Source organism: Schistocerca cancellata, chromosome 4 (assembly GCF_023864275.1).
Source record: "Schistocerca cancellata isolate TAMUIC-IGC-003103 chromosome 4, iqSchCanc2.1, whole genome shotgun sequence".
In the NCBI taxonomy this organism is placed as follows: Eukaryota; Metazoa; Arthropoda; class Insecta; order Orthoptera; family Acrididae; genus Schistocerca; species Schistocerca cancellata.
In genome coordinates, this window is record NC_064629.1 from 433,970,723 (window position 1) to 433,998,594 (window position 27,872).

The 27,872-nt window shown below is 42.4% G+C and overlaps 1 protein-coding gene across 1 annotated transcript in view; it reads right to left on the reverse strand.

Moving 5' to 3' along the window:
* LOC126183541 (uncharacterized) overlaps window positions 1-27,872 on the reverse strand; it is a 452,784-nt gene that overhangs the window by 105,599 nt on the left and 319,313 nt on the right. Inside the window, exons 8-11 of the mRNA XM_049925611.1 lie at window positions 23,985-24,183; window positions 19,553-19,707; window positions 19,332-19,453; window positions 10,276-10,442 (exon numbers count right to left, since the gene is read on the reverse strand). Of these exons, the coding sequence (XP_049781568.1) occupies window positions 10,276-10,442; window positions 19,332-19,453; window positions 19,553-19,707; window positions 23,985-24,183 (643 nt within the window). The remainder of the gene's footprint in view (window positions 1-10,275; window positions 10,443-19,331; window positions 19,454-19,552; window positions 19,708-23,984; window positions 24,184-27,872) is intronic.

The window sequence follows — 27,872 nt, forward strand, 5'->3', positions numbered from 1 at the left end:
GAAAATTATTCATGGTGAACATCGACAGGGTGACTAGATGATCAAACGCTGAGTGGCGCTTTCGGAACCCACACTGAGCATTAGTGAGAAGATAGTGTGACTCCAGCCACCACACTAATCGACCATTGATCATGCGCTCCATCACCTTACAAGTGCTGTTGGTAAAGGGAAATTTGATGATAGCTGGAAGGAAGAGATTTATCTTTACCAGGCTTAGGTAGGGGAACAATAATAGCTTCACGCCAAAGCATGGGAAATATACCTTCAGTCCAAATACAGTTGTAGGTATCGAGGAGAACGTGTTTTCCCGCAGGAGGAAGATTCTGCAGAATGAGAACGTGGATTTTATCAGACCCAGGAGCAGAAGACCTGGATGAGGAGAGAGCACGCTCGAGCTCCCTCATACTAAAATGAATATTGTAGCATTCTCAATTCAAAGGGAGAAAAGAGATTGCACAAGCCTCCTCCACCTGTTACCAAGGAAGGAAGGCAAGATAGTAGTTGGTGGAGCTTGAAACCTTCACAAAGTACCGGCCCAAAGTGTTAGAAACATCAACAGGGTTGACTATGACGTTTCCTGCCACAGTCACACCAGGAATCGGGGAGTGGGCGGTAGTCCCAGAAAGCCTGTGCAGGCCACCCCTAACGAAAGTGGATGGAGTAAAACTGTTGAACGAGCTAGTGAAGGAAACCCAGCATGCTTTCTTGCTTTCCTTAATAGCACGACGGCACTGTGCATGTAGCCACTTGTAGAGGATGTAGTTCGTTAATGTAGGATGACGGTGAAAGACACGAAGCGCACGTCGTCAGGCACAAATCGCATTGCCGCACTCCACAGTCTACCAAGGGACCAGGACCTGATGGGTAGAAGTAGCAGTACGAGGGATAGAGGATTCGGCAGCTGAGAGAGTAACATCCATGAGGTGCTTGACCTGATCATCACAGCTGGGAAACGGCCATTCATCAAAGACTGCCAAGGAGGAATATAGCCTCCAGTCAGCAAGAGAGAATTTCCAATGAGTGTGGGGCCACTGTGGCGGGGTATGATTGTACAAGTGAGTCACACAAGAGAAGTGGTCACTCGAGTAAGTATCAGAAAGAGCACACCACTCGAGACGTTGAGCGAACTGGGCAGAGCAGTTTGAGAGGTCTAAGTAGCATTAACAAAGTGTGGAATCAGAGAGAAACGTGGCTTCACCGGTGTTAAGGCACACAAGATGATTAAGATGATCCACCAAAAGAAAACCTCTTGGGCAGGTGACAGGCGAGCCCCAAAGAGGATCATGGGCACTGGTGTTACCGAGGAGCAGAAAGGGTGGAGGAAGCTGAGCAACAAGCTGCATCAGGTCCGCCCTAGTGACAGCAGAAGACGAAGGGATATAAATGGTGCAGAGGAAAAAGGTAAGTTCGGGAAGGAAAACACAGGCAGCAACTGCTTGCAGGTGGGTGTGCAAGGGGATAGGAAGATAAACATCTCGTAGAAGCAGCATGACCCCACCACGATCAGGAATCCCTGCTGTAACGAGAAGGTCCATCCGTAACAAAGTAAAATGGGAAAGAGCAAAATGGTCTTGAGGACGTAGCTTGGTTTCTTGGAGGCAGACTACAAGTGGACATTGCGATTGCAGGAGCAGCTGGAGATCCACCCTGTTAGACCAAAGGCCATGAATATTCCATTGTAAAAGGGCCATAAAATTTAGAAACACTGAAGAATGGAGGAAGAAACACTCCACCGCTTAGCGCGAACCATCGAGGTAGGGCGGCCTTTGGAATCCACAGGTGGAGGATCATTGTCCATAAACTCAGTGGGATCAACAGAGCTTCCCCGGTGTCGGTCAGTTGAAAAGGACTGACGAGTCGAAGAGGGCCGACGAGTTGGAGATGGGGAAGACTGTTTGCCTTTGGATGACATTTGGCGATTGGCAGAAGAGCCAGACGGCTGTGAACTCGAGGTATGCAAGAAATCTTCCCGGGAATAATCCTTCTTGAATTGACGGTTTGCTGGCTGCATTGCAACCACCTTAGCCGGTGAGGGCGAAAAACTGGTAGCAGAATCTTCAGCCCGGGAAGCAGGAAATGGAATGTCAGCTTGAAAGTGAGGCGACTTTGCCACCATCAAACTGAATTGTAAGTCACAAGTTTGCGTAGCCATGTTTTTCGTGGGATGGGGAGAGGCTAACACAGTGTTGTAACTTCCTGGCGAAGGGACATTTGGTTTACAGATTGCCAACAGTTTCTAGGCAACAGGACAAGGTACCTTCTCCTTCACCCTTAACTCCTGAACAGCCCGCTCGTCTTGATAGATGGGACAAGAACAAGAAGCAGCAGCATGGTCTCCATGACAAGTAACGCAACGAGTGGAAGGAGGTGGACAGGCTCCCTCATGTGCATCCCTGCTACAAGTGACACATTTGGCTGTGTTTTTACATGACGTGATGGTATGACTGAATTGGTGGCATTTATAACACCTCAGCAGATTGGGAATGTAAGGTCGCACAGAGATGACTTCATAGCCTGTCTTTATCTTGGTAGGGAGCATTAACCGATCGAAAATCAGGGACAATGTGTGAGTGGGCACCAAATCCTTCTTCGTAACTCGATGAACAGCAGTAACGCACTGATCCAATAGATAATTCATCTTCTGTCAAATCATCCAACAGCAGGGTGTAGACAACACCGCGGGACAAGTTAAGTGTGCTGTGAGCCTCCACTTTTATAGGGTATTCGTGGAGGAGTTGGGACTTGAGTCGTTTCTGGGCCTGGAGACCACTATCAAGTTCCAAAAGCAGAGTTCCAGTGGGGAGACGGAAGCATGACTTCACAGGGACGGTGATAACAAAGGGGTTTACAGTAGCACAAGCCTGGTTTCCAGCTAAATGTGACACTATCAGATATTGACGCGCAACAGGAAGAGACTTTGAGGCAGGAGCCTCATTCCACTTTCAGGGCGGGAGAGGGGGGGGGGGCGAGTGCGGGGAGGTGGAGGGAGTGGGACGAGTGCGGGGAGGTGGAGGGAGTGGGACGAGTGCGGGGAGGTGGAGGGAGTGGGACGAGTGCGGGGAGGTGGAGGGAGTGGGACGAGTCCGGGGAAGGGGGAGGGAGTGGGACGAGTCCGGGGAAGGGGGAGGGAGTGGGACGAGTCCGGGGAAGGGGGAGGGAGTGGGACGAGTCCGGGGAAGGGGGAGGGAGTGGGACGAGTCCGGGGAGGGAGAGGGGGAGGGGGAGGGAGTGGGACGAGTCCGGGGAGGGGGAGGGGGAGGGGGAGGGAGTGGGACGAGTCCGGGGAGGGGGAGGGGGAGGGGGAGGGAGTGGGACGAGTCCGGGGAGGGGGAGTGGGAGGGAGTGGGACGAGTCCGGGGAGGGGGAGTGGGAGGGAGTGGGACGAGTCCGGGGAGGGGGAGTGGGAGGGAGTGGGACGAGTCCGGGGAGGGGGAGTGGGAGGGAGTGGGACGAGTCCGGGGAGGGGGAGTGGGAGGGAGTGGGACGAGTCCGGGGAGGGGGAGTGGAAGGGAGTGGGACGAGTCCGGGGAGGGGGAGTGGGAGGGAGTGGGACGAGTCCGGGGAGGGGGAGTGGGAGGGAGTGGGACGAGTCCGGGGAGGGGGAGGGACGAGTCCGGGGAGGGGGAGGGGACGAGTCCGGGGAGGGGGAGGGACGAGTCCGGGGAGGGGGAGGGACGAGTCCGGGGAGGGGGAGGGACGAGTCCGGGGAGGGGGAGGGACGAGTCCGGGGAGGGGGAGGGACGAGTCCGGGGAGGGGGAGGGACGAGTCCGGGAGGGGGAGGGACGAGTCCGGGGAGGGGGAGGGACGAGTCCGGGGAGGGGGAGGGACGAGTCCGGGGAGGGGGAGGGACGAGTCCGGGGAGGGGGAGGGACGAGTCCGGGGAGGGGGAGGGACGAGTCCGGGGAGGGGGAGGGACGAGTCCGGGGAGGGGGAGGGACGAGTCCGGGGAGGGGGAGGGACGAGTCCGGGGAGGGGGAGGGACGAGTCCGGGGAGGGGGAGGGACGAGTCCGGGGAGGGGGAGGGACGAGTCCGGGGAGGGGGAGGGACGAGTCCGGGGAGGGGGAGGGACGAGTCCGGGGAGGGGGAGGGACGAGTCCGGGGAGGGGGAGGGACGAGTCCGGGGAGGGGGAGGGACGAGTCCGGGGAGGGGGAGGGACGAGTCCGGGGAGGGGGAGGGACGAGTCCGGGGAGGGGGAGGGACGAGTCCGGGGAGGGGGAGGGACGAGTCCGGGGAGGGGGAGGGACGAGTCCGGGGAGGGGGAGGGACGAGTCCGGGGAGGGGGAGGGACGAGTCCGGGGAGGGGGAGGGACGAGTCCGGGGAGGGGGAGGGACGAGTCCGGGGAGGGGGAGGGACGAGTCCGGGGAGGGGGAGGGACGAGTCCGGGGAGGGGGAGGGACGAGTCCGGGGAGGGGGAGGGACGAGTCCGGGGAGGGGGAGGGACGAGTCCGGGGAGGGGGAGGGACGAGTCCGGGGAGGGGAGGGACGAGTCCGGGGAGGGGAGGGACGAGTCCGAGGAGGGGGAGGGACGAGTTCGGGGTGGGGGAGGGGGAGGGAGTGGGACGAGTCCGGGGTGGGGGAGGGGGAGGGAGTGGGACGAGTCCGGGGTGGGGGAGGGGGAGGGAGTGGGACGAGTCCGGGGTGGGGGAGGGGGAGGGAGTGGGACGAGTCCGGGGTGGGGGAGGGGGAGGGAGTGGGACGAGTCAGGGGTGGGGCAGGGGGAGGGAGTGGGACGAGTCCGGGGTGGGGGAGGGGGAGGGAGTGGGACGAGTCCGGGGAGGGGGAGGGAGTGGGACGAGTCCGGGGAGGGGGAGGGAGTGGGACGAGTCCGGGGAGGGGGAGGGAGTGGGACGAGTCCGGGGAGGGGGAGGGAGTGGGACGAGTCCGGGGAGGGGGAGGGAGTGGGACGAGTCCGGGGAGGGGGAGGGAGTGGACGAGTCCGGGGAGGGGGAGGGAGTGGGACGAGTCGGGGGAGAGGGAGGGAGTGGGACGAGTCCGGGGAGGGGGAGGGAGTGGGACAAGTCCGGGGAGGGGGAGGGAGTGGGACGAGTCTGGGGAGGGGGAGGGAGTGGGACGAGTCCGGGGAGGGGGAGGGAGTGGAGTGAGTGCGTGGAGGGGGAGGGAGCAGGGTGAGTGCAAGTCAGGGGAGCGGAGGGGGAGGGAGTGGCGCGAGATTGGGGTGGGGGAGGGAGGGGGCCGAGTGCAGGGAAGGGTGCGGGGCGGGCGATGGAGCGGGCCGAGTGCAGGGCGGGGGAAGGAGCAGAATGAATGGGAGGGGCCAGGAAGTGACTGGGGGATGGGTGGCAGACAGACAGTGCAACCGGCAGCAAGGACCTATGTAACTGATAGAATGTTCTACTTCTCAGTGAAGTATTATTGAGAGGGAGTGATTATTACTTGAAGAATGACATATGTGCATAACAAGAGTATTAAGGAAAGGATAGTTGCTACTCACCATACAGTGGGATTGCTGAGTCGCGCATAAGCACAACAAAAAGACTGTCAGCAAGTAAGCTTTAAGCCAAAATGTCCTTCATGAGCATTGGACACACACACACACACACACACACACACACACACAGGGACAAGGACAGGCATGCGTACACAATCACACACTTATGACCACAGTCTCTGGCTGCCAACGTCAGACTCGAGTATGGCCTTCTCAGCCAGAGCTTGTGCACGCACGTTTGTGTGTGTGTGTGTGTGTGTGTGTGTGTGTGTGTGTGTGTGTGTGTGTGTTTTGTCTAATTGTGATGGAGGCCTTTTTGGCAAAAAGTTTACTTGCTGACAGTCTTTTTGCTGTACCTATCTGCAACTCAGCATCATTGCTATAGAGTGAGTAGCAATGATCCTTTTCATAATATTATCATTATCCCCATAAATGATATTCAATTCTCTGATACATGTGCATAGTAACTATTTGAAATTATAATTCTTCAAATGTATGTCCCGTATGCACTATAATCACACTTACAGCCAAGTACACAGTATCAAGAAGCACATTTATTGTACTGAAACAATTGTGCCACACTAGGTACACACAAATGTGTGTGGTGAATTTAAAACTCTTACTGAAGTGAGTGACACAGTGATTATTACAGTACTGCATGCTACAACTGAATAACTATTTGAGTAAGTTACGAACAAATACTAAAATCCTATTCCAGGAGTATATCAAACACCTGAATATTTTAGTGACAATGCATAAATAGTTAGCCCACCTCACTATATGGTTCCACTTTTGAACTACACAGCTATATATGATCAGCCCTGAGTGCCACAAAGAGAAAGGTAACATAAATGAACACTGCAGCCTGAGGTGAACATTACAGAATAAATTAGCATAAAAAAAACTATTTTTCAAAGGAATAAACGGTTCATTAATCTGATGACTGTGAGAAACTTTTACGCTAGTTTGTAGTTCCAGCTTCCCGATCAAAACAGGAAAATCAGCAATCAACTGTCTCGCCAATTTCTGCCACTGTGGGCAATTGTATCGTCACAAACAGAGAAATCTGAGTGGCCCAACATCACCTACTGGTAAAATGTGCTTGCAGCTCTCATTTTCACATAAACTGAAGGTAACAGATCAGTGTGACTTGAGAAGACACTCAAGATGCTTCGGAAATGTACGCGCGAATCACACCATCCAATCAGTTAGTTTGAAAGTGGGCGTATTATTGGCATAGAAAATGAGGTGCATCCATACAGTGAACTGCTGCTCATATGGGACGAGGTGTTTCAGCAGTGCGACTGGTATGTGCAGAATGGTTCACAGAAGGCCATAAACACAAGGAGATGGGTCAGGTCGCACCACCCAGACCACCCCCCGAGAAGATCAACACCTCATCCAAATGGCATTGCAGGACATATCTGCATCCTCCTTGGCTCTGGCAGAACATTGGAACAGTGTAACACACTGTACTATCAGGGGTGACAGTCTGTTGCCATTTATTACTGCACGGGTTACGTGCATGGCGTCTACTTCACCAGCTGCCTTTGAACAACAGGTAGAAAGATGCTAGATGGTAATGGGGTATGGAAAAATGTTACTGGGGACAGAAACGGCATCAGATAGTATTTTTGGATGAATCCAGACTCTGTTTGTTTGAAAGTAACTGCCACAGTTTTGTTCACTGCATACTGGGTGCAGCATCACAGTGACACTATCCACACAAGGCACACAGTGCCAACTCAAGGCCTTATGGTGTGGGATTCTATTGTGTACAACCGCAAATCACAGTAGTTGTGTGTCCAGGGTGTTGTGACAAGTGTGACTTATGTGAATGACATCCTGGGACCTGTAGCCATACCCTTTCTGCACAACAACCCAGACAACATTTTTCAGCAAGACAATGCACGACCGTATGTTGCTGCATGAACACGTGCCTTCTTGGTGTCACAGGATGTCAGCCTTTCACCCTGGCTCGCCAGATCACTAGACTTGTCAGCAATCAAAAATTTGTGGAGTATGGTGAAACATCAGGTGCAGTGCTGTGACCCACTGCCAACCACCACAGATGAACTTTGGAACCAGGTGAATGCAGCATGGATGGCTACACCACAGTATGGCATACACGCCTTTCACACATTGATGCCATCATGTATGAAACATGTTATCGGGGCCCATTTGGACCCTGTGTCTATTAGGCAACAGCACACATGCTGAACCAAGGTGGCTGAAATGCTAATCATTTCTGCAGAACATAGTAATTTACATGTCCTGAGACGATGGACATCCTATCTATGGTCGTTTAAGGGTTTTTGTTTTCTTCTGAACACGAGTGTATCTTCCCTATACAGTACTGTGAATGGGGTATTTTGGAGGGTGGGAAAGTTATTCAGAGAATATCTGCTGAGAAAATTGAGTGGAGGAGGCACATTGCCTTACGAACGTAAGTGAGAGGGCAGTTTAAAGATGAATGGGGAAGGGGGCAGAGAAAGAGATAGGTATAGTACTGGGGGTAGTTAAAGTTATGTAATTAATTTTTTGTTTGCCGATACATGTCTCCAATCAGGGTACACAATGAAATCTACATGACACAGTACTATAGCACGACACTATAAAAACCAGAACGACATGGCACAACTGCTTAATCAAGTGGAGATGGGCTGAACCACTTTGCTTTGGTTCTGCTGGTAATGTGCTATGGTACTGTGGCATTGAGATTTCAATGTTAACCATGACTGCAGACAATTATCTACCAACAAACAAACAAAATAATCATATAACTTAATTTTTTTGGTTATAATTAAAATGTTGTGGCTACCACTTGGACAAAGATTATATGATGTTGTGGCCACCAGAGCCATGAGGTTAAAAGATGTGTTAGTGTAACAGTTTCCACTTAACACGGTTGAAGAGAAGCTAGTGTTGGCAGCAAAGAAAGAGGTGAGACACTGTGTTATCCATATGACGGGTGTAAAGTAGCCTCTGAAGATGACCACACTGTGCGGGTATAACTAGATGGTCAAATGTGCCCTTGACCATACAATTTAATGATCCTTTGCCCCTTCTTCCAACAGAAACAATATTTTCCCACCACCTTACTTATGTTACATTTTACACTTCTCTTCACTGTTTTCTCAGATGTGTCTTCTTGCTACAGAGGAATTTCAATGTTCAATTCTTTTTATGTGTTTGTTTAGTTTTTTTCAGACACAAACTCAAAGATGCCAAATAAATCTGATATAACAGATAACACAGAAAAAGCAAACAGCATTCAGGTCACAAACCATTCACTACATACCTTGTTTGGTCTAATAATTATTACACCCGCAGGTCAAAGGAGGGATATATACGAGCACCAAAGTTACACCAGTTTGCAAAAATCCTGTACCCAGATGCAATGCAGTAAGACATATCAGCACATGGAAAGTAATTTAGAAGGATAACCATTTTCTGAATTTCGGAACAACTATTCAATATTTTGTGGTTAAATTACTAAAAATTTAGTAATTAAATGCACAACTCAGAAAACTCAAACTGACACAGAATACAAGATAACTTGCAGATATACAAAACACAGTTACATGAGATGGGCAAAAGTTGGGATGAGCACAAAAAAGTTCTTAAAGACAGTTTGATTCAGCTTTAGTCACACTCCACTGATTTCTGTGCTTTGAACTGAAAATGATAAATCCTGCAAACATGGTATATACAGTTGAATACTTACTTTGACCATCACAGATTACTGCAGTTCACAAATGATGTCAGTCAAGAATAGACTTAAGTTTTCCAAGACCTCATTTGCAAATATATGTGTAAAGATAACTATTCAATACATAAGAGAATGCAGTAAGACATATAAATAAGCACTATTTTTAACACAGTAACTCATCTTTTTAAACCCCAGCCCTAAACTTTTCTTGTATCAATGCCTTTAGAGACCGGTTAATAGTAAGCCTTTTAGCTCAGTAATAACATGGGCCTGAACAGTATCACTTTCAAGACATTTATGCAGAATGGTCTGTTGAATTTCCCATGTCCTAACATGATAATATTAGCTTTCTTTTATTATGCTTTATGATTCAAAGGAACAATTGGCTCCATTGTCCTCTAGCACTTGCCATGCCAACACGTAGTTTCTCAACACTTTTGTCTGGCCTCACTTGCCCTGTCTTGCAAGGCAGCTCACAGTGTCTGTCTGTCTGTCTGCTACAGCCACAGAGCTGCAGTATAGAGTTACTGATGGAATACTAATTGTTCTGTGTATTATGTTGTCTGTGTTATGCAATATCATTAAATTGAATATCGCCCAAGACTATTTTGCAAATGCTACATCGAATGGCTGCATTCAATTCCACAGTTACTTCTTGTTCATGTGCCTTCATACTACTCAACATTTCCCCTACATACTGCACTGGTTATCTTTATTCATGCCAGTGTTTCTGGTGGATAATATTTATCATTTTGTATCTCTTACAACAAACATCAACTGTCCACAAGAAAAAAAAGGAGAATGATTGTTCTATCATTACTTGACCAAGACAAATAAATGTGCTTGAAACACAACTGTATTCACAGATGAAAAGGAGTTCACTGTACACATGTCACATTAATGGCAGTTGTGAAAAGCAACAGAATAACTACATATTTAATTACTGTGTACACAGACCACTACATAAGAAGTTTATGCATTCTTCAATATAATGGAGCATGGCAATGCTGTGTTGCTAAATGTCATATGCTGAAAATGCAATGTTTCACTGCAAGTGCATTTTTATGATCATATTATCAAAATAAATAGTTGATGGTAGTAGCATATTACCTGTTGGGATAGGAGTACTAGCTGTCAATGTCTCAGCAGTGGAATTTTTGTACTGCTCTTGAAACTTCATGACACAAGCATAGCTGCAGAAATTACGAATAGATGAATCTGACATGGCCAAGTGATACTGCATTCGCGTGAACACTGAACACATGTCACACAACATCCTGTTGACAAATATATCAACTAATGACACTTCAATCATTACAACAATACCTACTACATATACATTGAGTTGAACAGAACAATATTAACACATGTAGGTGGAGAATGAGTGGGGAAGGTGAGATCTATAATAACAAACAAGGGATATCGAGCATAGTAGGCTTAGGTGGAAGGAAGGTGAGGTAACAGTAGTACAGGTATTGTTTAGGAGAAGCATTAAGAAGTAACACTGCAAGACTGCAAATCCATATTATATGTTATGTAAATTTATGGTAACAGGTTCTTCCATCGGTTCTTAGTAAAACAACATAATAATAAATTAAAACCACTATATTGCATATGTTCTACAGGATTAATTTATTGAGGGTAACCTGGTTTTGGCTTACAAGGCAATCATCAGAGTTTAACTGCCTATCACCACCAAAGAAGTCACAATATTCGTAAAAAAAAACCATTGGAAAATATCTTACTCATCTAGATTAAGGTGCACACACACACACACACACACACACACACACACACACACACACACACACACACACAGTAAATGTCAACTTTAACAGTGCAGCAGTTATGCAATTTAAAAGGTAAAAAGTTGTACAATAAATAAATATAAAGGAGGCAAACAGGAAAAAAACATTAACACTAAACTCTAAAACAGTGCCTACATAATTGTTTAGATTGTAAACAAACCCAATAAAAGAAAATAAAAGTAGTACTTGACAATGCTGCTTCAAGAGGTGTTGCACTTGGAAAGTGATACAGAAACAAATTAAAGAAAGAATTAACAATCCTAAAAACAGCACATATGGAGTACATAGCAATCAGAAGAAAATAAAATGAAATGAATAAATACAGGGAAACAGAGCAATATGAAGGAACAGATAGTGTGGGAAGTGATGGAAAAGTGAAAGTGGAAGTATTAAGCTGTATTTGGTCATTTAAGATTAAATCATGACTGTGGCCTAGAATTTTGTTGATTCCTAGGGCTTCAAACATATTGAGTCTTTGGCTTTTGTTTGCAAAGTGATGGACATGGGATTGTGGCTGGTAGTTGTAGCCCTCACTCAGTACATGCTCAGAAAATGTGGAGTCTTAATCCTGCAACCTCGAGCTGTGTTCGTGTTCAGCCAGTCTAGCTGCTATGTCTCTGCCTGATTGACCAATATAAAACTTACCACAATCAGGACAAGTAATTTTGTATACCCCTTTGTTGGACAAAGGCCAACAACTATCTGTTGGCAGCCCTGGAAATTAATGAACATCTAGCCCACAGTCCTGATTACTCTTCTCAACTTCACATAATACTCTCAGTTTTTCATTACTTTCCATACTATCTCTTATTTCATATTGCTCCATTTTTCTGTATTTATTCATTTATTTTTTTGTGAGTAAACGAGTATGTACTCCATATATTCTGTTGTTATGACTTAATTCTTTCTTTTGATTAGTATCTGCATCAATTTTCATGTGTAATACATCTTGAAGTACTATTGTGAAGTACTAATTTTGCTTTACCTTATTTTATTGGGTTTGTTTATAATGTAGTGTTATATAATCACAGTTTTCGAGTTTAGTGTCTATGTTTTTCCCATTTGCTCCCTTTTATTTATTTATTATCTTTTAAACTGCATTACCACCACACTGTCAAAGATGACATTTACTGTATGTGTGTGCTCAATCCAGATGAGTAACATCTTTTCCAATGCTGTTTGCAAATATTATAACTTCTTTGGCGATGACAGTCAGTCAAAGGCTGATGATGGACTTGTAAGCTGAAAACAAGTTAACCTGAATAAATTAATCCTGTAGAATATATGTAATATAGCACTTTTCATTTATTATGCAAGCTAGAGTACAATTTATGACTTGAACTTCAAAACAAAAATGGCAGTCAATAAATAAAACAGAACTGGATGCATGTTAAATGGAATGTGTTATTCAAATTAGCAGGGGCTTGGTTTTGAAATGGAGAAAGATCTAAAAAAATGTAATGTCATTCATGATCAATGAGCTGAATGAAGTCTGTTGTTATAAATTTATATTATTTATAGCTGCTGAAATCATGGACATATTTCAAACATTACCTTAATGAACACTGTTCACTTGTTAAAATCATCTGACAGGACATCACTAATTTGAAATTCGGAATAATTGGGATAAACTGGAGCAAAGAAAGATAGGAGGAGGAAAAATCTGGAATACACTCACAGATGTATGAATCTGCCAAAGTATAACTGAATAACTATAACCTAGCAGCTCTTTACTGTAGACATTCTTTAGATAAGGGTAGAGCGGTGATTTACGTTAAGAACAAAATAGCTTATAGATCTTTAGACTTGAGTGAATACTGTATTGATCAACATTGTGAGGTTTGTGGAGTTGTAATCTGTACCGATTTCTATGAAATTACTGTCCTTTCATTTTATAGGGCTCCTGCAGGCAAAATCTGTATTTAGAATCTCTGTTATCTCATCTATTTGCAAAAACAAAAGCTATTATAATTGTAGGTGATTTTAATGTTGACTTTCTTACAGATAACATGGGAAGAAATGATTTGTCACATTTAATAAACTCTTAAATTAACAGCACTGGTGGATTTTCCCACTAGAGTCACATCTAATTCTACAAGTCGAATTGACAACATCATCTCAAACAGCAGTAGAATTCTAAACATAACTGTAAAACATATATTGAATGGGCTCTCAGACCATGTTGGTCAACTACTTTCAATTGATAATGTTAGCCCTCTTTGTAAGAACAACTCCTGCAGTAAAACTTTCAGAGTAATTAACACATAGTCTATCAATAGCTTCTGTAATACCCTACAAAAAGTAGACTGGGACCAGATTGAGCTCTTTGACATTGTTAATGACAAGTACAATGCTTTTCTAAATGAATTTATCTGCCTATTCAAAGCGGCCTTTCCTAGAAGGACTGTCAAATCCAAACGCGAAACCTACTCTAATAAAAACTGGCTAACACTGGGCATTAAAACGTCTTGCAGAAGGAAAGGGAATCTGTATGCCTCACTGAAATCCAGTTATAGTGTAGAAAAGGAAAAACATTACAAACTATACTGCTCTATCCTTAAAAAAGTGCTAAGAAGGGCAAAGAGTATTTCTATAAAATCAGAAATTTATGTCTGTAACAACAAAATTAAAACCATATGGGGCATGATAAAAAGGGAAACAGGGAAAATCCCTGCTGCAGAAAACACAATAGAAATTAAAACAAATGATACCATTCATGACAATGTTGAAATAATCACTGAAATTTTTAACAACCACTTTCTGGCATCAGCAGTACAAACTGGAAAAACATATTCTGTTAATGAAGCCATGTCATCCCTTCAAAAAGCTATTAATAAAAAAACCAAGCAAATTAAAGTGTCTCCTGTCACAGTACATGAAATTGAGAATATAATTAGAGAGATGAAGAGCAAGAATTCTGTTGGCATAGATGGTATCTCTTCAAGATTACTGAAGGAGTGCTATAAGTCGATAAGCAAAATACTGTGCCACATATTCAATGAATCCATCCAGCACGGGATTGTTCCTGAGAGACTAAAGTTTGCTATTGTCAAACGTCTCTTTAAAAAAGGCAATAAAGCCGACTTTACCAACTATCGACCTATCTCCCTTTTAACAACCTTTTCTAAAATTCTTGAGAAATTGGTTCAGAAAAGACTTCTTGAACACCTCAAGCATTATAAGGTATAAAACAGTAGCCAGTTCAGATTTCAACAGGGTGTATCAACAGAACAAGCTATTTTTTCCTTCACTCATCAAATCTTAGAGTCTTTTAATAATAAATTTTCACCTGTTGGTATCTTCTGTGACCTTTCTAAGGCCTTTGATAGTGTTAATCACGAAATCCTCTTAGCAAAGGCTGAATATTATGGTATAAGTGGCTCAGTTGACTCATGGATTAAATCCTACCTAGCTGGAAGAAAGCAGAAGGTCATGTTGAACGACTCTGAGGGATACTTTGTGTCATCTAGCTGGGGCTCTATTGGCTGTGGTGTTCCTCAGGGCTCTGTACTTGGCCCCCTTCTCTTCCTCATCTTTATCAATGACCTTCCCCAGTATATTAGATTTAAAACTCACTTTACTCTTTTTGCTGATGACACCTCTATCCTCATCAACAAAACTCCCAACTCCCAACTCTTGAGGAATCAGCCAATATTGTCTTTAGTGAAGTATGTAATTGGTTTGTAAATAATGGGTTATCACTAAATGTTAATACGACCCAGTTTGTACATTTCCAAGTAAGGAAAAAAGTTGAAGATCAATTAAGTATTACATTGGATGGTAGTGCGTTACTACAAGTTGAGTCAACCAAGTTTCTGGGCACTGACAACAGTCTAAAATGGTCTGAACATATTTTGCACCTCCACATAAAACTCAGCTCAGCAACATTCGCTGTTCGTTTTATTTCCACTGTATGTGACCGAGACACCACAAAAACTGCTTATTTTAGTTATTTCCATGCACTATTGCTGTATGGCATAGTTTTCTGGGGTAATCAGCCATTATCCAAAAAAATATTCATTGCCCAAAAGAGAGTTATTAGGATAATGAGTGGAGTCCAGCCTAGACATTCTTGTAGGAACCTTTTCAGAAAATTAGGGACACTGACAACTGCATGCCAATATATCTACTCCCTGTTATGTTTCATTCTAAAAATGGACAATCCTACAAAACCAATGATTCATACCATACCCACAATACCAGGAGGAAGATGGACCTCCACTATGAATCAAAAAACCTTACTATTGTACAAAAAGGAGTCCATTACATGAGCTGCAAGGTGTTCAATGTTCTCCCACCATCACTGAAATTACTTATCCATGAGCTTCCCAATTTTAAACAACAGCTCAAACAGTATTTATTAGATAATTTCTTCTATTCGGTAGAAGAATATTTCAGTAGAGTTAACTGTAATTGATTTTTTCATTTACTAACTTGATGTGCTATTGTGCATTATGATACTCACAATCACTGTTAACATTACTGTGTCTTTCATTTAGCTATTAAGATCTACGCTTTTTTTAATGTAATTTTTTCTATACCTACTAATGTGTATTTTGTCTTATACCAATATCCTCTTGCAAGAGGTACTTTTATGTATTCCTTTTGTTTTATTTGTAATAATTCTGACACATCCTACATCCATGCAAATGTCTCGCAGTATTGGATTTATGGGATATAAATAAATAAATAATCTCCAAATCTTACTGCAGGTTTTCTCAAGAAAGTGATGGATGCAAATAACCCTGATGTATGGTTACCAACAGTGCAGACACGTTACTGATGGTGGGATATTATCTCCTGAATCCTCCATGGAAATAAAAAAGGAGTCATCTACATTCAAAAGGTGGTGATGATTCATTATGTTCCTTGCTCAATATACTGAAAATGATTCCCTTAAGATTCCTAGAGAATTACATTAGACTAAATTAATACTTGTTCCATAGATCATGAATACGACACTTCGTAATGATGTGGAATATGTCAGGTTAGTGAAAGGTGTCTATACAAGATATTACATTACACAAAATATTACATGACAATTTTTTTTTGTGGCGGGTGGGGAAATTACCCACTTACTATATCCAAAAATTCATCTAATTAGTAGAAGGAGTTGCCATTCAGAAATTCTTTTAATTTATTTTTAAATGCTATATGGCTATCTGCCAGACTTTTGATGTTATTAGGTAAGTAACCAAAGACTTTTGTGGCAGCATAATTTACCCCCTTCTGCGCCAAAGTTAGATTTAACCTTGAGTAGTGAAGATCATCCTTTCTTCTAGTGTTGTAGCCATGTACACTGCTATTACTTTTGAATTCTTTGGATTGTTAATAACACATTTCATAAGTGAATATATATATTGTGAGGCTACCGTGAAGATCCCTAGCTCTTTAAATAAGAGTCTGTAGGATGATCTTGGATGAGCTCCAGCAATTATTCTGATTACACGCTTTTGTGCAATGAACACTTTTACTCAATGATGAGTTACCCCAGAATATGATTCCATAAGAAAGCAGTGAATGAAAATAGGAATGGTAAGCTAATTTACTGAGATGTATACCGCCAAAATTTGCAATGACCCTAATAGCATAAGTAGCTGAACTCAAACGTTTCAGCAGATCTTCAGTGGTTTTTTTTTTTCCAGTTCAACCCCTCATCAATGCATACAGCTAGAAATTTTGAATATTCTACCTTAGCTACCGATTTCTGATCGAAGTCTATATTTATTAATTGTGTCATTCCATTTACTGTGTGGAACTGTATATACTGTGTTTTGTCAAAGTTTAAAGAGAGCCCATTTGCAGAGAACCACTTAATGATTTTCTGAAAAACATCGTTTACAATTTCATCAGTTAATTCTTGTCTGTTGGGTGTGATAGCTATACTTGTATCATCGGCAGAAAGTACCAGCTTTGCAGCTTTGTGAATATAGAATGGCGAACATCACAGGACACAAGACCGAACCTTGTGGCACCCCATTCTTGATTGTTCCCCACTTTGAGAAATCACCAGTTTTTTGCATATTATGTGAACTGCTTATTTCAACTTTCTGCACTCTTCCAGTTAGGTATGATTTAAACCATTTAAGTGCTGTCCCATTCATACCATAGTACTTGAGCTTATCTAGACGTATTCCATGATTTACACAATCAAAAGCCTTTGAGAGATCACAAAAAATCCCAATGGGTGACTTCCAGTTACTCAGAGTATTTAATATTTCATTAGTGAAAGTATATATAGCATTTTTCATTGAAAAACCTTTCTGGAAACCAAACTGACATTTTGTTAAAAATTTATTTTTACAAAGGTGTGAAGCTACTGTACAATACATTACTTTTTCAAGAATTTTGGATAAGGCAGTCAGAAGAGAGATTGGGCGGTAGTTGTTGACATCAGACGTATCCCCTTTTTTTATGTAGTGGTTTAACAATGGCACACTTCAGTCTATCTGGGAAAATACCCTGCTTCAGAGAGCTATTACATCTGTGGCTAAGAATCCCACTTATCTCTTGGGAACAAGCTTTAATTATCCTGCTGGAAATGCCATCAATTCCATGTGAGCTTTTATTCTTGAGAGAGTTTATTATCTTCCTAATTTCAGAAGGAGAGGTGGGTGGAATTTCAATTGTATCAAATTGTGTGGGTAAGGCCTCTTCCATTAACTGCCTTGCTTCTTCTAATGAACATTTAGATCCTATTTTCCCAACAACATTTAAAAATGATTATTCAAAACGTTTTCACTTCCGGCTTGTTGTTTGTCAAGTTTCCACTTGCTTTGATGGTAATGCCGTCATCCTGTACTCTTGGTTGCCCTGTCTCCCTCGTAATAATATTCCAAATTATTTTGATTTTGTTATCAGAGGTATTAATAATCTCAACATCCTGTAATTGGCTTTGAAGTCACTTGGTGAAGCATAATTTGCTGTAGACAACAATGAGTCCATGGCATCTTATGATAAAATATACTTCTAAGCTTTATTATTAGTGGAACTCCATTACCAAAAGCTTGTCTCCATTATCATTGGCTGGTAGAAGTGGATGGATTGTGGCTGGCCAAGAGCCTTCACTGTTCAAACAAGTATTTATACGGTTTCTCACAAGTATCCCAAAAATTATGCTGATAGTCTTGTGTTTATTTAGTGATATGTTTGAATGAGTTCATGAACTGTTGTTACAATCACTTGCCTATTCCCATATTATAAAATATGGTGTCAACTGCCCTAACTTGTTGAAAAGCTGCAATGCTCTCAGAATATATACAATATGTAGGTGATGCTATCCATCCACTCCTGAGGATTGCCACTACATTCACACAACTACTTGGCAGCACAGAATCCAGTCTGTCGTGTTTAGCCTGCAGTTTGGCAATTATTGTAACAGGTGTATTCAAGTCAGTAAGTGGTCACTGGTGTGCACATCACTGACCATTTCCACAAAAGTACTGTCACAGGGATTAGTATCATTATGAGCAGTTATGCATGAGCCTGTAGTAGTGTCAAAGTGTATACTCTCCCTTACATTGAATAGAAATAGGCTTTTAATTGAATGAGATTTTCGAAGGTACAACTCCTGGTCAGGAGTTTTTGAATTCCATAGAACATTAAGTACATTAGAAACGATACACAGAGTTGAGTACAGTGTGATGATGATAGTGAAAATCATTTAGTGTTCTAGTTTATGGTGAGATGTACAGCAGACAAGAGTTGGTAAGGTTGCACTGTACAGCACTTGCACTGATATGGGCCCAGCTTTCAATTTGATCTCAACAAGGGGAGTCATGGAATTGTATACATCTACAAAGATGGCCCTCATGTATTTGGCCCTTGTCTTTGCTGGGACATCTATTACATCACAGCACAGACATGTCAGATTCTTTAAATATCTCTTGTAGTCAGAGACAGAGTGACCTGGTCTGTGCCAGTGGTGTCAGCCTCTCAACACGTATTCTTGTAACCCAGGTAATGAAACATACATCCCCTTAGCGACACACAATATTCCACTGTCTTGCTGTAGCGTGCTGAAGCAAGTCCAGAGGTTACAGCTGTAGAGGACTGGTGGTTATTATGAGAGTCCAGGAGTTGCTGAATTCCCCAACTCACCAATTTTGACGAAGTTGTCTGAGGTGCTGGACACTGGTCGTGATGTACAAGGCAACTAGTAGCTTACCAAAAGGTGTGCATGTGACAGAGAAAGAGAGAATATTCATAAGAATTAGAAGATACATTGCATACCTAAGTCCTACATTACAATTCATATTTCCAGTACGTTGAGTGTGCAATTTAGATCTCCAACACATCGAGTAGAAATTTGGAACTGCAACAAAATTAATTCAATCCCACTACATATCCTGAACTCACCGCTTTGTAGGTGTGGCACTGACTGAGTACTGGTACAATGCCAGACAATTAAGTGAACACATCAGAAGGTGGACACCCCTAGCAGTTACACGCTTAATCATATCAAAATTGTACTTCTTCACCTGTAACAAGTTCAAGAACAAAATGTATTACTATGTACATTTGCATTTATTTGTGTAAACTAGTATTCAATCTGCAAAAATTAAAAAGAAAATACTTACCTTGCACCAGTTACATGGAACAATTCTGCGATTTGCCAGTATGAACACATTCATACAGGTTCTGCAACAGAACCTGCGAGGTACTTCATCATAATACGCCACGTAATTATCTGCATTTGACAGGTCAAAATATTTCCTACATACATTACACTGATCTGCAAACACACAGATAATGAATAATACATTAAAATTGAGACTATGAGAATAGTAAGGACACAAAAAATAAGAAGGAACATTTGGAAGAAGACATTACCAATTTTATTTTATTTATAGAATCAATATTCAGCTATAACATGCCAATTTTCAAAAATTATCTGCTATACAAATTCAAATAATAATAATAAAACACTTTCACCACACCAGACTGAGTTTTCATGTTTTGATTTAACTATTATGTTCCAATGTTGAAACGACAAACCTGCTGACATTCTAAGAGGACCAGGTTCCCCCAGTTACAAGATTTTTAAAACAATGGAGGTGCAGTTGTGCTATTTATATTTTGATCTTCAATGCAATACTGGAAAATCCAAGGCAGAATATAAATAACAGAACACTATATATAATGTCAAGCAGTTGATACATGAATGGAAATATCTGGCTGATTATGTTCTTCTGAGCAGAGTTCACAGTCAAGTACAACTCTTTGAAGGACAAAGGCAAAAATCTTAAAATGTAACTTTAATTTCAATCATCACAATCACAAGTTTGGTCTTACGTTCATTTTCAAGTATATTGTAATGACAATACAGTTGAAATTAGAATTATGGTGACTGAAATTTTTTTTAAAAATTCAGAAAGGTGGGCCATGGTAGTTGTCACCAATAGAACCCCTGCCCAAGGCCTTATCACCACTGAATGCTACTCTCAACATCCTGTCAATTCCAAACCCACAATGCCATTTGTACATATGACAAACTACATCCTCACATTCTTTTTTGAGCAAAAAAATATAAAAATACATCTGTGATTGGGTGCACAGACATTCACAGCACTCTCATATGCCAACCTGTCATGGCTCACTTGGAAAAATCCTTCCTGGCCACCCAGGATCCTTCACGGTCACTGATGTTCAGGTTCACAGATAGTAAATTCAAAACTTTGAACCAAGTCCAAGGGGAACACACATTGTTTTCATACCTCCACAACCTCAATACATAATTCCCTACTTGTTCTCCTGTTTCTTTTCAGTTCAGCATGCCATATCCTGGGTCTCTTCTTGCACCTCTCATGTGGCCCCATAAAAAGATCTGTTTGTTTGAAACCCATCAACAAGATTTTCTTTCAAATGCTGCCATTCTTTCAAGATGGAGGTATCTCCATTGCAGTCTTGCTACCCACGGATAACCCATCTGCAGTAATGAGACACTCCTTACTCAGTAAGCTGAAGGCTTGACAAATATGCACAAAATCCCAATACTAATCCACAAACCAATCTCCAATGCCACATCCTTCCTTTGTCTCCACAGCCCCAAACTATCTGTGAAGGAGCACACTACTTATTACCGAACATAATCCTGGCCCAGAACAGATTAACTGTATTGTCACTTAGAACTTTGACCATGTTATATCATCCCCTGAAATAAGAAATAGCCTCCCAAAAATTCTCTTCTACTTCTCTCATAGACATATTTCACAGTCCACCCAACCTATGAAATATCCTGGTTTTTCTTTATACCACTCCTACATCCAACTCCTTGCTACATGGGTCACACCAGTACAAAAAGCTGAAGGGCAATACATGTCCGAAGCATCCAATCAACACATCCCATTCCAGACATCACAGGTCTAACCTACACCATTAGTGGCATTGTCACTTATGAAAGGCACCCACATCATATACCAAGTCTACTGCAGTTTCCGCACAGCCTTTTACATGGTCATGGACACCAACCAGTTATCTGTCTTAGTGAATGGTTATTGGCAAACCATAGTCGGGGTGAAAGTTGAGCACCCAGTGGCAGAGCAGGGTACCAAATATGACAAGAGTCCTCTGCGTTGCAGTCAGATAGGCTGACTGCTCAGCTACAGAGATCCCTTCCGTTGCCTTCTCAGCTATTTCTTTCTTTTCAACTGTTTGTTCTTACAAACATTTCTACCTCCTTTCTGTTTCTCCACATCTGGACTATATAAATACTCCTGACTCAAACCGAGCTTTTATTTGATATGACTTGGCCTGCCTATAGTATTCCCAACATCTCTGCTTTAGCTATTATCACAGAAGATACAGCAACTGACTTTCCCTTCTGCCAGCCTTCAGTAAATTATATCATGATGCTCCAGACTGTTACATCAAAACACATTACATAAAAGAACCACAAGAATAGATTAACTTATAGGTCCACTTTTATTTTCATTTTTTGAATAAGTTTATTTTGGGGTGAAAAGCACACAAACTGTGTTTTGTTTAATTCATATTTATTTAACGGAAACTAATGTTTCTTTTATTCAATCATATTTCGAGCTTTTTAATATTACACTCCCAGCCTGTGTTATGACTAAAGACAGTCACTTTTGGTATCTTTTCTTTTTGAGGCTATATTTCGTTGCACACTTTATGGATGCTAGTTCATATAAAGCAGTTAATGCTGGGCTGCAGCATACTTTTCTCATGTTGGATTTTTTTCTGTTTTTAATACGTTTCATGTAGGTTTATGCATTTTATTATTTATATAACTGGTACTGACTTTTAAACAAGAGTACACTGAATTAAGAGAGTATTTTTTGACTATAACAACTTTTTCCTGTAAGCTATCGAAAGTTTCTCAAAGACAGTTCACAGCTGAAGTGTTCATGGACTGTCATTAGCTGATGCTCATGTCCAAGTTTTCATTTTTCTCCTGCATTTACATTACTGCATCACAGTTCAAGTATGGAGATGCTTTTGATGGCTTAGCAGACTAATCCTTGCATGAAACATGTGACCACATACGTTACACATAAGAGGGTGGAGGGAATGGCTGGGCTTGACAAATTTTACGTCTCTGACATTCTTGTTCAAAATGTAAGACAGTAGCTGAAGTAATTGTGCGCCAGTGATTATGATCTTCTGCTGTAGCACACCAATTACTCGGGTCAATATTTAGACTCTTTAGATTCTTCTGAAATTGGTTCTTCAGAGGAGCACCATGGGACTTCACTTCACTATACAAAATTTGTCAATGAAGTCCATTGTTTCTCATTCACTGGACATGCCCAATCCATCAGAGCTGGTGTTCAGCAACTGTGGCTTCTATACTGTACATCTTTGCCTTCTCAAGAATAGTAGTGGTTGATACGAGGTCATCCCATTTTATGTTCACAATGTATCTAAGATTCTGTTGGTTGAAGTGTTGTAATTTCTTAAGATCACAATGATATTGCGTCCAGGTTTCGCAACTGTAGAGCAGGGTAGAAACAACTGTTTGATACACCACCAGTATGGTGCATAGTGTCAGATCTTTATCTGGGTAAAGCCTATGTAGGAAACGTCCAAAAGCAACATATGGAGCACGAATCCTATTTTCTCCATGTCCTTTTACAATGAGCAATTAGTCAGTAAGATACTTCCTAGATAGAGGAAGTCATCTACTTGTTACAAAGGTGTGCTGGAATAGAGATACTGAAATCTGGAAAGACTGTTCCAGGAGCTGGCTGTGAAGTACCTTTGTTTTTTGGCTGTTGATAGTCAGGCCAAACTGTTCATATGTAGTACTGAAACGATTTACAGACAGTTGCAGCTCTGTGGGTGTGTGAGCTGGAGAAGCACTGTTGTCTACATATTGCAGTTCAGTAACTTAAGTCAAACTTGTGGGACCTTTCAGAATACTGTCTGGATTTTTTCAGATAGATATTTTCAGAAGAGATTATTAATTTCCATGCAGTTTTCTCATGTCAGTGACATGTTTTTATGTGGTGCACTTTTCATGAGATAACATATCTTATTACTAAATCACTGATAAAGATATTTTGAGTCTGTTCTGTATCCAGTTAAATTTGTGGCTGATTCAGTCAGCAGATCTGGGTACCAAGAATTTTGCTAGACACAACAACCACTTACACACTGCTAAGAGAACTTTTCACCTTTATAAGGACTACTTCTATGGAAAAAAAAAACCAACAGAATAATCCATTACAAGGACAGTTTACTTCATTAGTTGAAGTAACACATTGTTTAGTGCATTCTGCGAGCTTAATCAAGTGGGTATTTCCTTCCTAGCCTGGATTTTCCAGAAACAGCACATGGAGAACAACTTTTCTCCTGACATTACTGGTGCTAATAAGGACTAACTTCTGCTGAAATCTCATATTTATAATCTCTTACACATGAAAATAAAAAAATTTAACACACAACAGTTATGTCTTAAAAAATCTTGAAGAGCAAATCTAACAATTACAGAATTCTAAGTAAATATACTATGTTAGTAAATCATTATCATTATGGCCAGTTTCTCACCTGCAATAATTCTGTTAACAAATTTAAATGCAGCAAAACATGGTTCACTGCACAATTTGTTATAGACACCATTCAACATCACTTCGATAGTCACCAGCTTCTCATTATTACAGACAGCACACTGATGAATTACTGGTGGAGGTTTTTTATTACCACTCATGTAATCATATTTTTCCATACATTTCTGGCTGCAAAATTCCTGAAATTCATGTGAAAATTACTTACCACTGGTTTAACTGAAGAAACATGTCATAAATTGCACATTCCCGTCAAGATTTCAGCATTTTAATGACCGATTTATTTTGGCATGAGTTTTGTTGCAAAACCATTGTACATAAATCACATGTTCATAATTCTGATGTTTGTGTTAATTGTTACATTTGTTGATGTTGATTTTATGTCCATAGTAGTGGAAATAAAATGAGGCAGCTGACTTTCTCAGTAGATGATTGTGGTGTTTGCGTTTAGGCTTTAACTTGTAATGTCAAATAAATGCAAAAAAAAAAAAAAACTGATTTAAACAATATAATATTCTGCAGGAGATGATCAGTCATATGAACAGAGGTAATACATTACTCAAAACTGAAGCGGAATTGTAAAAAACATTACATGAAGTGTCGTAAGTGTCATTCTTCATAAAACTTCACGGAAAGTAGTAACTTCTCAGTTGTTAACAATGTTTGCCATCAGCATCTACATGGCTCTGAGCACTATGGGACTCAACTGCTGTGGTCATAAGTCCCCTAGAACTTAGAACTACTTAAACCTAACTAACCTAAGGACAGCACACAACACCCAGCCATCACGAGGCGGAGAAAATCCCTGACCCCGCCGGGAATCGAACCCGGGAACCCGGGCGTGGGAAGCGAGAACGCTACCGCACGACCACGAGATGCGGGCAGATGCATCTACATGGGAAACTACCTCCAGAGGTCCTGGTACAGTGAGAATATACTATGCTTTTCTGTCTATTTGCTCTGCTCTATCCAAAACCAGTGCTGAGGCAACTGTGGTGCCTACAGACCATAGATGAAAGGGGAGCTGTGGAGATGTGCGTGGATTAACAGATGTGCAGCTGTTGAGCAACTGACAGGCCATATGAACCAAGGGGCTACCAACAGTGTCTCCTCAATGTCTCCCAAATGCTGCTGCATATGGGCCTCCACAGCGAGCACGTTGTTCATCCACCTGTACTGACTGTACAGCCGTGTAACAATCGTTGGTAGGGTCCAGGCCAGAGAAGGGAGCATTATGGTCTGTGGTGCGTTTTTATGGCATTCTCCAGATGATCTCACCATTCTGTAAGGCACAATGTATTGACAAGTATGCATCTATCCTTGGGAACCATGTCCACCCTGACATGCAGTTTGTCTTTTATGCGGCATGAGGGCATCTACCAGCAGGTCAATGAAATGTGTCACACAGCTTTGAGTGTATTTATATGGTTTGAAGAGCACCATGATGAGTTCACTGTACTCCCTGGAGTTAAACGCAATCAACAGTCTGTGTGATCACATCAATCAGATTGTTCATACCACGAATCCTCAACCGAGGAACCTAGTGCACCTGCCCATGGCACTTGAGTTGGCGTGGCTCCACATTCCCATTGGTACCTGCCAGAACCTCACTGACACTCTTCCTGTATGTCTGTGGAGCAAAAGGTGGTTATTCAGGCTTTTGACAGGTGGTCACAGTAATGTGACAGAACTATGTACATATGTGGTTTCTATATCCTTATTTGAAGATGTAACTTTTTTGTTACTTTTACATCAGTTGCTTGTTCAGATATTGTCCAAACAACTTAGTGCAAATATCTGAATTCCGTATGTGGCAACTGATGGTACTACTGAACAGTACTATGAGGGCAGTTCAATAAATAATGCAACACATTTTTTTTCTCGGCCAATTTTGGTTGAAAAAACCGGAAATTTCTTGTGGAATATTTTCAAACATTCCCGCTTCGTCTCGTATAGTTTCATTGACTTCCGACAGGTGGCAGCGCTGTACGGAGCTGTTAAAATGGCGTCTGTAACGGATGTGCGTTGCAAACAACGGGCAGTGATCGAGTTTCTTTTGGCGGAAAACCAGGGCATCTCAGATATTCATAGGCGCTTGCAGAATGTCTATGGTGATCTGGCAGTGGACAAAAGCACGGTGAGTCGTTGGGCAAAGCGTGTGTCATCATTGCCGCAAGGTCAAGCAAGACTGTCTGATCTCCCGCGTGCGAGCCGGCCGTGCACAGCTGTGACTCCTGCAATGGCGGAGCGTGCGAACACACTCGTTCGAGATGATCGACGGATCACCATCAAACAACTCAGTGCTCAACTTGACATCTCTGTTGGTAGTGCTGTCACAATTGTTCACCAGTTGCGATATTCAAAGGTTTGTTCCCGCTGGGTCCCTCGTTGTCTAACCGAACACCATAAAGAGCAAAGGAGAACCATCTGTGCGGAATTGCTTGCTCGTCATGTGGCTGAGGGTGACAATTTCTTGTCAAAGATTGTTACAGGCGATGAAACATGGGTTCATCACTTCGAACCTGAAACAAAACGGCAATCAATGGAGTGGCGCCACACCCACTCCCCTACCAAGAAAAAGTTTAAAGCCATACCCTCAGCCGGTAAAGTCATGGTTACAGTCTTCTGGGACGCTGAAGGGGTTATTCTGTTCGATGTCCTTCCCCATGGTCAAACGATCAACTCTGAAGTGTATTGTGCTACTCTTCAGAAATTGAAGAAACGACTTCAGCGTGTTCGTAGGCACAAAAATCTGAACAAACTTCTCCTTCTTCATGACAACGCAAGACCTCACACAAGTCTTCGCACCCGAGAGGAGCTCACAAAACTTCAGTGGACTGTTCTTCCTCATGCACCCTACAGCCCCGATCTCGCACCGTCGGATTTCCATATGTTTGGCCCAATGAAGGACGCTATCCGTGGGAGGCACTACGTGGATGTTGAAGAAGTTATTGATGCAGTACGACATTGGCTCCGACATCGACCAGTGGAATGGTACTGTGCAGGCATACAGGCCCTCATTTCAAGGTGGCGTAAGGCCGTAGCATTGAATGGAGATTACGTTGAAAAATAGTGTTGTGTAGCTAAAAGATTGGGGAATAACCTGGTGTATTTCAATGCTGAATAAAACAACCCCTGTTTCAGAAAAAAAATGTGTTGCATTACTTATTGAACTGCCCTCGTATTAAAGGTACCACTTTTTCCTTTAAATAATTTACTTTTTGGGAACAGAGAGGTTTGGGAGGCTGGGCTCCCTTCTGCACCTTTCCAGTCATTTTTGTTTACCACCTTTACTGTGCTGTCTAAATATTTTGATTTTTCTATGCATTCCAGTTTTTGTTTGTACTGAAGTAGCACTATAAAACTCTCCACTTGATTTGGCTTATATTTAATTCGCCGCCTCTTCAAGGAATGTGGCAACGCATCAAACCCTAAAGTTCCTTCATTTTTATTTATTTCAAAGCTTAGGCTACAACATTGTTGATTCCAGAGAAAATTTATTCCCTGGTCTGCCAAAGCCCCATTTAAGTGCAAAGAAATTAAATGACTGAGATGTGCGAGTGTCCAATAATTTTGCAGCCATTTTTTGGTTTTAGGCAATCAAATAATATCATAAGTCAGCCTCAATGCAGAATAAATGGGGAGAGCGGAGGGAGAAAGTCACGAGAGAGTAAGGCAGATGCCAGACAGAGACCCATTGGAAGAATCCTCAGGAAAAGTAGTCCATCACATAGAGGAAATGGAGAAGATGCAAAGACGAGCACCCAGTTTCATTTAGTAAATAAGACAGTGTCAGGGAGATGTTCAGGCAGGTCCAGTGGCAGACGCTGCATGAAAGACGTTATCATCATCTAGTTGGTTGGTTGTTTGG